The sequence below is a fragment of the Lonchura striata genome, chromosome 8 (assembly GCF_046129695.1).
Source record: "Lonchura striata isolate bLonStr1 chromosome 8, bLonStr1.mat, whole genome shotgun sequence".
NCBI classification, from domain to species: domain Eukaryota; kingdom Metazoa; phylum Chordata; class Aves; order Passeriformes; family Estrildidae; genus Lonchura; species Lonchura striata.
Window position 1 is genome coordinate 16,917,264 of NC_134610.1, and position 13,257 is coordinate 16,930,520.

The 13,257-nt window shown below is 38.1% G+C and overlaps 1 protein-coding gene across 3 annotated transcripts in view; it reads left to right on the forward strand.

Moving 5' to 3' along the window:
• The first annotated feature begins 313 nt into the window (after positions 1-313).
• PSMD14 (proteasome 26S subunit, non-ATPase 14) overlaps positions 314-13,257 on the forward strand; it is a 46,402-nt gene continuing 33,458 nt past the window's right edge. For 2 of the 3 annotated variants that reach the window (XM_077784991.1, XM_077784993.1), the window contains exons 1-4: positions 314-420; positions 3,595-3,644; positions 5,238-5,325; positions 8,204-8,255. In XM_077784991.1, the coding sequence (XP_077641117.1) occupies positions 8,208-8,255 (48 nt within the window). In that variant the 5' untranslated portion in view covers positions 314-420; positions 3,595-3,644; positions 5,238-5,325; positions 8,204-8,207. Of the gene's footprint in view, positions 421-1,263; positions 1,306-3,594; positions 3,645-5,237; positions 5,326-8,203; positions 8,256-13,257 lie in introns of those variants that run through there. The other variant, XM_077784992.1, reaches the window with a different exon arrangement.

The following is a 13,257-nucleotide window of genomic DNA, read 5'->3' on the forward strand; positions in this document are numbered from 1 at the left end:
CTGGTTTTACACATACGGTCACTCATATTTCTTTTCTCTAAATCCTCGCATTTTCTGTAGTACTGTTTTAGAGAGGAGTGCATGTGATACTGCTCCTACTACGGTAATCATTCTTTTATTGATTTGATGACTCAGTTGTTGGTTCTTCTGCCATGCTATCGTGTCGTTGTTTCAGCACTGATGCCACTGGGTACAAAGGGACAAAGTAAAGCCACAACCCTTCACAGCAGAGCCCTTCGCGGCGCTCCATCTCGCCCCGCTCGTCTCGGAGGCCGCGCCCCTCGGAGGCCTCCACTCTCCGAAGCTCCTCCCCGCCGGCCGCGGGGCCGGAAGCCGCCGCCGGGTGCCCTGTGAACCGGGAAGGGCTCGGTTTGAATGAGATCCGGCTGATTCACCGCGGCCCGGGCGGCTCCGGCCCAGGTGAGGGCCCGGCCGCCGCGGCGCCAGGCTGCTGAGGCGCTGCGCGGCCGGGGAGCCGGCCCGAGCGCCGGGCGGGGCGGAGCGGGACGGGCGGGTCTGCCGAGCGGCACCGGCCCGGCTGGGGAGCGCCCTGGGCCCCCGGCCTTCCCGCTGGGAAGTCCGGGCGCTTCGGGACTCCGGGGTCAGCTGCGAACGGGCCGGGGAGGGGCGGCGAGAGGGGCCGGGGAGGGCGCGGGGCGGGGGCCCGCCGCTTGAGCCGGACGGGCCTCGGCGCCGCGCGGGCCCCGGGCCCGGCCGCCTCCGCCCGGCCCGCAGCGGCCGCCCTCGTTGGGCAGCGCCGGGCCGGGTCCGTGCTGCGGGCAGCGCCGGGCCGGGTCCGTGCTGCGGGCAGCAGCGTCTCTGTGCCCCGTCAGAGGCGCCGCACGGGCGGCAGCGCCGCTGCTCCCGGACCGCGGCGTTGCCGCCATCCCCGGCAGTGCGGCTCAGTTAGAGGGGCACGGGGAGAAGTGAAGGCAAAACATTGGCTGGGATACCTGAAGGGGAAGGAGGCATAATTAAGTAGAAAAGGAGCGATAATAAAAAATTAATAGCGCTATTTCTAGTATGCACCCGACTTAAGTAATGTTTCTGTAACAAATTTGTGTTGGATACTTGTAAACAGCATGCTGGCGTCATGTCTTAAAGTTGCAGTTGTTTTCGGTATACTGTGGGAAAACAGAAAACCAACAGGGACTGAGATTTACTTTTTAAAAAGAAGTTTTATGTAAATATATCTCAAAGCTATATAGAACTGAAATGGTACTAGGCAAGCTGAAAAGTCTGACAGATTTGTGTTCATGTTAAAGCTGTCAGCCCTGGGAGTCCAAGATGTCCTGTATGCCTCAGGTAGGGAGTAAACTTGGAAGAAGATTCTGTAGAGCAGAGCATTCACAGCGTTTGTGACCATATTGAAACAGTGAAAAATATCTGTTTGTGAAGAAATTCAGAAATTGGGTAGCATATTAATTGCTTCTGAATCACTTAGTGTGACTTTGAGCAACAGGGTTTAGCCTGTAGGTTAATGGGAAATGTTGTGTTCCATCATCTGTTGTAACATACCATTTCAGTCATATTAATTTGAAAACTATGATTTAGAACATTAGAAGTTAGAGAATACTTTAAAAATAGTAGTAAATAATACCAACATATAAATTAGTTTGCCAACTTTCTTGGAAGTGACTCACTCCTGTCAAGAATTACGGAGTATAAACTAATGGTATCTATAAGTACCTTGTAACATCTAGGATGATGGGAAAGGGCGGGTGTTAAGGACCCTTTGCATAATAGAGAACTGATGTGGTGAGTACTCGCTGGACTACTGCATAGTTCCACAATAGCTGTGTGTCTGCTTGCCTTTCTGCAGATTTCACAGAAGGCCATTACTTCATGTACTACATAAAATTAAAATTAATTCTGTTGGTTTCTATGGTGGTGCAGCTTAATAATGGATCTTTGCTTATCTGTAAGTGTTATGTGAATGTACTTCAGTAGCTTTAAAGTAGTCTGTTTGAATCTGTGTTACTGAAGTAACTCCAGCTCAGCAATGAATGTGGTAGAATTAGATTTGCTGTACTTCTGGAAGTCAGAAAGCAGAGTCTGGGAAGCTGACCTGCAAACCACCTAGTCCAGCTCGGGTCTATTGAGATTCAGGTCTGCGTGATCCAGAAAAAGGGTCTGGGTTTACGGATCTGAGCATGTTATGGAAGCAAGAGTCATGTAACTCTGGACTTGCACTACTGAGACTGCATTCATGCATGACATGCTTAAACTCTAGCTTTAATGAACAGATTTGAGAATTGATGGTAATGTTTATTTTTTTCTTCTTTTCATACGAAATATATAGAAAGATAGACTAGCCAACCCCCTCCCCCACCTTTTCACATGTGAAGGCTGTTCAGGTTTGATGACTTCAACTGCAGTGAGGTTTTTTTTTTTTTTGTGAAATAATGTTTTTCTTCAATTTCTGAGCTGATTTAGCTCTTTAGCTGTTTATCATCCGTAGTGAAGCTGAAATGGTTGCACTTCCAGCAAAAACGTTAAGCCACTTTTGAGCACTGTTAGTAAAATTGTTGATCATCTGCTGCATGTAACTCCACTACAGGAGATGTAGAAGTGCTTGTACAAAGCATGTTATGTAGTCTCAGGTGGAGAAACTGAGTTACCGAAGATGAAATGATTTGCATCAAATCCCTCAGTGTACAAATTGAAAATAAGTTGCTTTCACCTGTGTGTAGCCTGATACTCCCTCCACTAATAGGGCAGTTTAGTAGCCATTGTTTTCTATGTATGTCAAAGCTGATTTTGATATTTATTTCTCTACTAACTCAAAAGTTGCCAAACCAGGAGAACTCTCTTTCATTGAGGGATCACATCATGGAGTGCTAATGCTTGATAAAAATAGTGCACTGTAGTGTGAAACTCATGTGTCTCATGCAAGGACATAGAGTAATTTAAGACTGTTTCAAGTTGATTTCAAAATACGTGCTGCAACATGCCAAGTATAAATACAGTAGCTATTGGTTTATACCTATATGTGTATACACATAATCCTTTTATATAACATCATCCCTATGCTGCCGAAGAAAAAATGTTTTCATTATTAAAAGTCAGAATTTAAGTGACTTGAAAATACCAATGAACAACTGTGTGGTGAACCAGAGCTCTCCAAATTGGCAACTCTTTCCAATTATTGCAGTTACCTAACAGTAGTATTAGAAACAAATATTCGACATGGGTTTTAAAATGTCTGTTTTCAGATCTGTTTTGAGATTCTCTGTGTATACTCTCACTGCATTATTACTATCAACTATTTTTCCCTTTTGAGGTGAGAAAAATTAAAGAAAAATTGCAGTTATGGAAGCTTGGATTTTTAAATAACATCCTATGACCATATATATTTTAGTTATGGTGTTTCCAATCATGGACATACATACACAGCTATTGAATTCTTTTTTTTATGCCATTAGTGACCATATTGATTTCAGTGATGAGTGCATGTCATCCAAATCCTGCAATGCACTAAAATGCAAATTTATTGTGATAACTGTCCTTTATTTTTTCTGATACAGAACTATTTGATACATTTACTTCCTTAAAGTTATGCTTTAAACAGAGACTGTTAACTTTTCCTTGCAGACAGAAGGAAACAATCAAAATACCTTTTGCCAACTTTGGAAGGAAAAGAGGTGAGATTTACTGTGAACTGTTAGTTTACTTTTCTGGTTTTTAATTATATGTATATATAATTTAAGTGTATGTGTGTGTGTGCAAATATAGGGAAAAAAACCAACAGAGAAGTTGCTAATCAGCCCAGCTTTTTGCAGTTTGTAGCAGAGGTAATATTTTCAGCTGTAGGTTACCTTTTGTGCCTCACTGGGGAACAGACCAAGCTCACAGAGATTTGTTTCTTTGTAGTAAGTGGGGAAGGGAATGCAAGACCACTGGGTGGTCAGGTGGCTAAAGGTAATTAAGTCAAGCCCAGCTGAAGAAGTAACTGGAATTCTGTTGTAGCCTGTGCTACTGGCTATTGTGGTATCTCCTGGATAACTTCTTTCTGCAAGGCTGGCAGAAGCATAGTAACTTTCCATTCAACTTGTTAGTGATTTCCACCTCAGCCTGTCTGCACTGAGAAACTCTGACTTGTTCTTTCTCTTCCAGCTTTCTGGGAAGGTGAACACCACATCTTCCTTTGCTCTTGTATTTCTTTGAGATAAGCTTCAAAAGCGTCTCTGTTAAATTTCCTCAGTTACTGAAAAACAAAACACCCCCCCCCCCAAACAAAAACCCAAAACCAGCCCCCAAAACCCACAGACATTCTTTGAGCAGCTTTAGCTTAGAGAATGATTTGACAGAAATGTCTTCTGGAGCCTGTATTAGTGTTACAAGCAATCAGCTTTTCCAAGACCCCTTTTTCTGTTATGCCAAGACAACTATTTCTGGGATGCAGTGTGAAGCCTCTCATAGAAGTGAACAGGGTTAAACCCAGTGTTTTTGATAGCCTCTCAGTTTGCTGCAGGGCTGCACAAATGGCTGTCCTGGCAATACTGAGAAAGCAGCATCAAGTTGGTGAGCAGCAGCAGCTTCCTCATTGCTCCTTATGTTAACACTGACATTGAAAAAAAGTCTATCAAATCACAGCCACAGATCATTTCACAGATCTGTTTCAAAACACTGCTCTACGAATGATTGAGTGGATGCAATTAATGGGCAGTGTTCTCAGAGAGGAGGATAACATGAATTTTAACTCCTAAATTGAGTGGGAAGCAGCCTTTCTCTACCTGAATTCAGGCAAACATAAAGATCTGTGTGACTTTTCTGGTCACACCAACCGCTCTTGCAGAAATAAACAGGAAAGCTTTCTGTTCCTGCAGACTGCTCTTGCTCTTGGTGCTTAGGGTATCTTAGCTACATCAAGAGCTTCTAAAATAGTAAAAAAAAAGACCATGGTTTCAGTTTCTAACAGCATTTAAAATTATAAATTAGTTTTATATTACTTGAATGAATTAATAAAATATTTTTAGAATTTAATATTAAAAAATATTGTGAAAATTGGAAGCTTTTTGCAGTATTATGGATACTTGAGTGAGACATGGCATGTACTACTCCAAGGAATTGTATGGTAAAAGGAAAAAAAAAGCCCATTTAACATTCTTTGGGTTATTCTTCAATAGTGCCTTGTCCTTTTGCAGCTTATCAATGTAACATTTCTTTTTTATATGTGCCGTGGTTTCTAAATTTTACTGGGTTTCTGCTTTTCTCCTTTTTATTTCCTTCTACAGGAAAGAGACCTACTGGTGTCATCTTTACAGTCAAAAAGTGGGAGCTACTGCCAAGTTTGTTCTGTGAGCACCTCTTGCTGAACACCAGGTTAGAAATCATTGCTTTATTTATAAAGATTAAAGTTAGCTTCATTAATGTCTAAAAATCTCCCTATTTTAACCTGTTTAAAGGTTTACAAAAGCGTTGTTTGAGAAATAAAATTTATTACTGAAATAATATCCAGATGAATTAACAAAAATTAAAATCAGTTTTGATGAATGTATTTCATAAACTTAAATTTTTCAGATGTTTATATATCTCAGTAAACAAACATATTTAGGTCCATGTAGACTATAGCCTACTAAAGCATATTCAGTTACAAATAGGCACGTAAAACATTAGTTGCCAAAACTGTAACCAGAATAATGTCATGGAGCTAGTGAAATAATTTGCAGTGCATCTAGAACTGTGTTTTGGAGACTTTCAGTCTGTGCTGCTCTCTTGAAAATCTGAATATCTCAGTTCAATGACTATTCTGTGAGAAATATTAGGTGTCTGTAATACAGTGAGATTTTGCTGTAAAGTTATGCTGATAAATAGTCAATTTGTTTAACACTTTAGACTAATCCAACTCTGATATGCCAAAATATATGGCTTTTATAAATGATGTACTACACTGTTGGGTTAGAAACTGGAACGAACTGTAAATAAAAAATGAATTAGTACGAACTATTGCTTTTCACTTGTGTTATAGGATTTATTATTTATTATTTCTTAAATGTACATAGGTTATGTACCTCATCAGTTTATGGAAGTTGCTGTAGTTGACAGAACTGCCAGTTTCAGGGTTACCAGTGTAGAGACTAAAAGTTCCTTAAAATAAACGAGCAACCATTATGGATTAAAATAATAGTTTTAGTAGCTTAAATATACTTTTCAGTTACTCTTCAGCCCTCTTGAGTGTCACAGAAGATGAATCCTTGTGGGTTTCAATGGAGGAGTATCTACCACAGAGGGGTAACATGAGCTGTAGTTGGCGTTAATTTGTGGTAACATTGTGACTGTTTTATTGAAGCCATTTAACATATGCTTACGTAATATCTTTAAACAGCAACTTAACCTTTCCAAGGAAATCCTCCAGCTTGATTTGAAATTTATTGTAGTTCAAGATAGAAAAGCTTGTACACTGTATGCAGCTTTTGCCTCTAAGAAAGAAGCTTGGTGTCAATGACTTGCTGAAGAAATGAAGCTTAACCCCTAAACCTTTAATAAACTCCTTTTTAATTTATATGGTACCAGTGGAGCTTTAAGAAAGTACTTACTGCTAGATGAGGCTGCACTTGTTGGATTTGCAGGTTGTACAGAATCAAGAGGCTGAATTATATTAAACTTATAGCCTGATAGTTCACTGAACTGGGAAAGTGAACTTAGCAAGTAGGACATGTATTTCTATTAATATATCTTGGCTATTGTTATGAAGTTATTAAAGTATGAAGTAAAATGCTGCTTCTTCATGTGTTTAGAAGTTTAAACTATTTGATTTAACCTTATAGTGAAATAAGGCTTGTTAGTCTTTAGCCAGTAAAAAAATCTAGCAAATATCAGAAGAAATTATGAAAATGATGGTGACATTCACCTTCAGCGTGAAGATTTTTTCATATATGAAGCAAATAAATTTTTCAAGTTTTTTTAATAATTATTTCAAAAGAAGACTATTAAATTAGTATTGTTAATGTAATCTGAGATCATGTATATAATTCTCTTATGTGTAATGTGACATCTGCTTGGAGGATGAATGTATTTTGGAAATCATACTTGGTGTTCTCAATTGCTTTCAAAGCCTAAATAGGCTTTGTTGTGTTTTATTAAAACTTGTCCAATTAAGACCATAATTTTTGATGCTGTGATTTGTATCTTCTATTTCATAAATAAAATATGCCAGTAAAATTTTCTGATTTTTATAAGCCTTGGAAATTGCTTGAGTTGATGAAAACAGATGTTTAAAAATTAATATTCAGTAGGCTTTTTTTTTTCAATTTTATCCATAAGTTTTGTTGTATAGAGCTAAGCTGAAAAAGCCAAGTAAGCGTGGTAAAGTTCTGTTAAAGCTGGGGCAGAACCTGTACCTGGGTATCCACCACGAAATTGTAGATGTCTTTCCAACAACAGAAAGTGAAGAAACTGTAGAGAAAAAACAGCAGTGTAATTTTTTTGGTTGGATGCCTTAGCAGCCTTTTTTCCTGGGGATCACCCCTTCAAAGTTACAAGAGACAAAAACTGATGCCTTTTTTTTTTTTTTTTTAGAGGAAGACATTTCATTGATTGGAATAATCTTGTGCTAAAGCAATGGCACATGCAAGAATGTATTAAATGACTGTACTGTCACTAGTCTTCTAACTATATACACATTAAATGTTTACTTTACAGTATTTCTTTTAGTATAATGAGTTCATTAAAAAAAAGCTTTTGATGCTAATTCAGAGATCCATAATCTGCTTAGTGTCTTTCACATGTAGTTTTGATGATAACTGACAAGCTGTAAGTTAATTAGCACGGAACTTACTAATGAGGATGCTAAAATCCTTACTTTAAGATTTTTATTGATGATTTCTGAGCAAACGAAAGTAAATTCAATTGTATATCTAATAAGTTTTAGGAACTTTCTGGCTGTAGGTACTGATCATAAGCAAAAAAAATCCCCCAATTAATTGAATGATGGGAAAGTTTTGAGAAGTTTGACAAGAGTGTTTGTCTTCAGAAATGGGGATAACCCAAAAGCAAAGCAATAAAGCAAAGTCTGTTAATTAGCATGGAAGACAGCTTCTTGAATTAATATGTGGTGTTAATTAACAGGAAGTCTGATGTTGTGTTGTAATTACCACCAATATTTTTGACATACTGAGTGACTGAAGGTGAATTATATAGATAACAATTTAGTAAACATTTCAAGCTTGGGAACATTTTTCCTTTGTTTCTGTTTTTCTAGAAATATGGATAGACTTCTGCGACTGGGAGGAGGTATGCCTGGTCTGGGACAGGTTAGTATATAGCTTATCAGTCTTTTCTTTAAAATTAATAAATTCTGGAGTATTTCTTCTATTATACTATTATATTTTAAAACAGCATCAAAAAACAGAGTTCATAGTAATAATCTTTGACTCAAGAGATTTTATATGTGTATGCATATCTTTGTTAAAACCTGACTTTTTTTTGTAAACATGAATACATGTGTTGGCACTAAGTTTACAGAATGTTTATAAACCCTTCTTTTTGTGTCTGAGCATTTTAAAATTTGCATTGAAAAGTATTGCAATCACATAATACATTAAAAAAACCCAACAGTTTACAATAATATGGAATTTCAGAACATGAAGGATATTCTAAGTGGGCAAGCATATCCACTGCTCTTTCATAAATAACATATTTCAATTCTTGGATCAGATTGTGAATGGGGCATTATAAGATACTGAAGTATATGTAAATTTCAAGAGGTAATTTGAATTGAGTTTATCAATTGTGGGTAGTTGTAGCTACCTGTATGTGTCTTTTATGGTGTCTCTTGTTGATTGTTCTCACTTCTGTAACTACTCACAGCAAGAATGCCTCCCTGGCAGCTGTCCTGTTCCAGTGAGAGACCTATTCACCTTGTATAGCTTCTCCTACCTCTACAGCAAGTCATAGTGCTTTTTTCCTTGATCAGTTGACATGGCCAGCAGTCTTCAAAAATAAAATCAAGCTGATCTTGTTACATTGTGCCAATTACTTTGTATACAGGGGAAAAAATAATTATAAACTTCTTTGTTTGAGGTCTGTTGGAAGACTTATTTCCTTAAGGAATGTGCTCCAGTGTAATTTCCTTTGTAGTCCTTTCCTTTGGCTGGCTGCAGTAGCTGGACTTTCTCTTTCATCATCTGCCTTCTCATCTCTTTCTAAGTTGAGAATACAGACTCTTGTTCTGGAGGAATCAGTTCTGTATGTCTTGGGCTTCAGAATGTGTGGCCAGGGTTTCTTCTGGGATGGTTGAAATTGCTAAACCCCAAGCTTCTTTTGGGTTCTGAATAGTGTGTTTGTGTCCAGTATAACTACAGGAGTAGTTTAATACTGAAGCATTTGGTGAAATATTCTAGGCTGATCTGCAGACTCTAGATGTTTTGCCAAATAAGCTGTAACTTTTGGTGCATAATTTTTTTCCCCTTTTTATAGCTAAAATTCTATTCACGTTCGCTTAGTGAATCTTCAAGCCGCCCTCAGTTATTTTTAGTTTCACTTTCTTAAACAGTTATTTCTCTTGTTCCTCTGAGCTGCCAGCCTGCTTCATGACTCTTCATTTTTTTAACATCTGTGCAGTCTAATCTCTCAAGCTTTCACTTCTTAGTCCTCTCTGAACTTGACGCTTATCAAAGCTGTTTTTCAAATTTACAGTTAACTCTCTGCTGTTTTCTAAATTTTTCATCTTTAACTTGAAGCTTTCAAGAAAATTGTGGCAGACAATAGAACATAGCATTCAGAGGAAGCTTGCTGAACTCCTCTGGTAGCTTTGGCCTGCAAAGCTGCTCTGTGTTTGTTTAAATATGGAATTGTCTCTTAAATGAGTTGATGAGTATATGAGTATAAAGAGCAATATAAATTGCTCTTTACTCAAATTGCTGCTTGCACTGGATATCTTGACTACATTTGTAGTTTTTTGGTTTATTGAATCAGCAGGAAGGTTTTTCAAATAAAATATTTTTATATCCTTAAAATAGTGTGTTTCAAAGGGCCTTGGAAGGTCACTTATATTCTGAATATCAATTGATGATAATTGAGATTGAGAGATAATCCAGAGTGAATCAGATGTCTTTGAGATAGAAGAGAGAAGGAAGATATTTCTTGGATATATTTTGTCATGCTAGAAAGCAAAAATATTACAATTCATTTGCACTAGAGTTTTTTAAGCAACAGAAGCTTTTTGTTCTTATTACTGTATTACAGCTGTTCTAAATGTTGAACATAGTAAAAACATCTGACTAAGCCATTCTTGCCAGCATAAGAATCATCTGTATATATAGTCTGGTAGCAAAAGAGGCATTTTCAAAGTAATTTTATCACATAATTTGGAGATTGCTTTTTCTTGTAGCTTGGGGTCTGCTTTAAGCAAGAGGACTGCATCACATAAAGTCTGCAGAGTCTGTTTGATTTGCTTTGTAACTGATGTTAAAGTACTGGCAGATGCTTGGTCAGCACAGTTCCCATTTGATCTCTGCCAAGGCATTTTTTCTCAGTGACCTGCTTTAGCTTCTTCAGCAGCAGTCACTTGGCTCTTTCCCCTTGGCAAAATTGCCTGTTCTGGTTATTGTCTCATTTAGGTTTGCTTGGTTTTCTTAATTTCCAAACTCAGATATGTTGTCCCAAATGCACTTTAAATTAATGTGTTTGCAATATGCTTTTCAAGTCTTTTGGTGTAGTGTATTACACTTGAGAACTGCTGTCACTGAATTTGTGGTTCCCTTTCCTTACTTCTTGTTCCTTCAGCGTGCTATTGAGTGACTGATTGGCCTTCAGGTGTCCAGAGGTGGTCAGTGCTAAATCCCATCTACCTTAAGCCTGTCTTCAAATGGCTAATAAATCTTTAAGGAAGTAATCTTAAACTGATACTTCAACAATAAACTTTCCTTCCAGTGACATGTGGTTTAGAAATCTTGAAGCATTTCTTCTCTTTTAATCATAGGTGGACAAAGGGCTGTCTTAGTAGGGCAGGAGGTGGACAAAAGAGGAGAAGGGAGGAGAATCTTGCAACTTTTGGCATCACATAAGCCATTCATGGTGTTTTCTGACAATATGCTTGGTCATTAACTGTGTGTTCTTTATGGCAAGGTACCTGTATTTAGTTTGGAACTTGATGCCAGAGGTGTGACCTCCTTTGGAGCACTGCTTCATGCAGAAATTGTGTCTTACATGACTAGTGTAGTACCTGGTCCATAAGTTTTTTTTGTCTTGAATTTATATTCTTGTGATAAATGCATAAGATGAGTGAATGAATTAATAAGTGAGTGAATGAATGAATAAATGAAGCCTTTTAGAAAAGGCTTAAAAGATTGAAAGGGTTGTGATGTCCCAAAGAAAATTTTATTACTTCAGTTTTGCTCCCGTAGTTCATGGGAATTAAGATTTTGGCAATGCCTTGTTCATCTTCACTTATATAGTCTCCTTTCTCTCTCCTTCTACCCCTTGTTGTGTTGGGTTTTTCTACTTATCTTCTCTTTCCTGATTCATTCTTTTCTGTTTGTCCCTCTGGAATACTGCCTACCAAAGAATTTCACTAGTGGTTTAAGTACTTCAATTTGCATTGTACATTTGCTGCAGACAAATGAACAGGTTTGTGGGGTACGTAAAAACATTCTGCTTATCTAGCAAGCAGGAATTTGGAGCAACACTCCTCTTCATTTTGTATGCTGAACTATTGTTTGCTGGTGAAATCAGTTCCACATATGCCTCTATTAGGCAATCCCACTGCAAAGGGTGTGAGCAAATTACATGCATTTGTAGCCAAGCTTTTCTCTCCATCACTTACAGACTAGTAATTCAAGTTAAGCAAGTTATTGTCCATACTAGCACATGCTGTCTGTTTTCCTGATCCAGATGTAATAGAAAGCAGTGAAATAGTGATACTTTTAAATTAGGTTTTTAAAGTAATTTTTCATTGCTTGATAGATTTTTGAAAGTATTTATTTACACTGCTCTGTTAGTGCAGATAACTGTTCTAGTACAATAAATGAAAAATAAAACTGATTCTGTATTTTTGAATTAACATATTTGATGACAGAGGGGAAGGGGAAAAATTCCAGTGGGAAGGGAGGGGGAGATAGAGAACTGACCTGGGTCTCATAAGGAATGTTTACACCTTGACTTGGAATATAGAAAAAGAAGTACAGATAGCTATTTTATTTGAATCATGGACTTGCCAATTAGCCATCAAGTGCTTCCATCTGTGAAATAGTTGATCAGATGGGTTAGCTGGGATGTTTCCAGATTAGGGCATTGTAAATGGCACTTGAAAACTGTCACTTTGATTAAGAGGTTTCAAATACTGCACTGCTTGGTGCTGTGGAACCTTTTTCTCCTCATAGGATCTTGGCTTTTTTAGAACATGTTCTTCCTATTTAGTAAATCTGTGGCACCATGGGAACTTGGGAGACCTGCTGCTGATCTAAGGTTCTGCTTCATGTGTTAATCTACTCAGGGTGGTTATTGGAGGACAGCACAGTGCACTCTTTTGTGGGGCTTCCAAAGAGGAGTTGATGGTCTGGCAGACAAAGGAGGGTCAAGCTCTGTGTAGATAATTCCCAATTAACAATTAGATGCAAATTTCCTTGAGTTACTTCATTAAGCTGATGTGTCATTTGAAGTACATGACTTTTTCTTGCATCTTACATCTTTTCTATATAAACAAAAACATCCACCAACAATAAAAAACCTCAAACCCAAAACAAACCCAGACACCCCCATCCCTTCTCTCCAGAAAAAAACCCAAAACAAGAAAACAACCCAGTACCATGCCAGCAACCCAAACAGGAAAACCTGCAATACATTAACATCTTACTGAAAATTATTTTGGTTCATTGATTCTTGAAACAGCTTCTGTTTTAAAGTGTGTAAATGTGTTGTCTTTAAGTACCTTTTTCATTGTAAAGCTGTAGAGTGTTCTGGTATCTCAATATCTGTTTAGCTGTATGACTTTCTCCTTTCTGTGTCTCCTGGTTATGTATGCTTTATGTGGTTTGAATTGTGGTAGTGCACTGTTGTCTGCTTCTCATACGTCTTTTGAAACTTCAAATGCACCTTTTGAGAATATTTTGCCAGGGAAGTAAATCTGAATTGTAGCTCTTTAAATTGTGCATAGTTTCTGTGCCGTTGCTTCTGAGACAATTTCCAGCAAAGTTCTCAAGTACAAAGAATGTTACTATTTCTAGAACTCAAATGTAATTCCCAGCAGATGAGATGATGTACAATTTTGATGGATTATTCCAGTTTTACTTATTTTCCCTGGAAGCTGTCAACCCA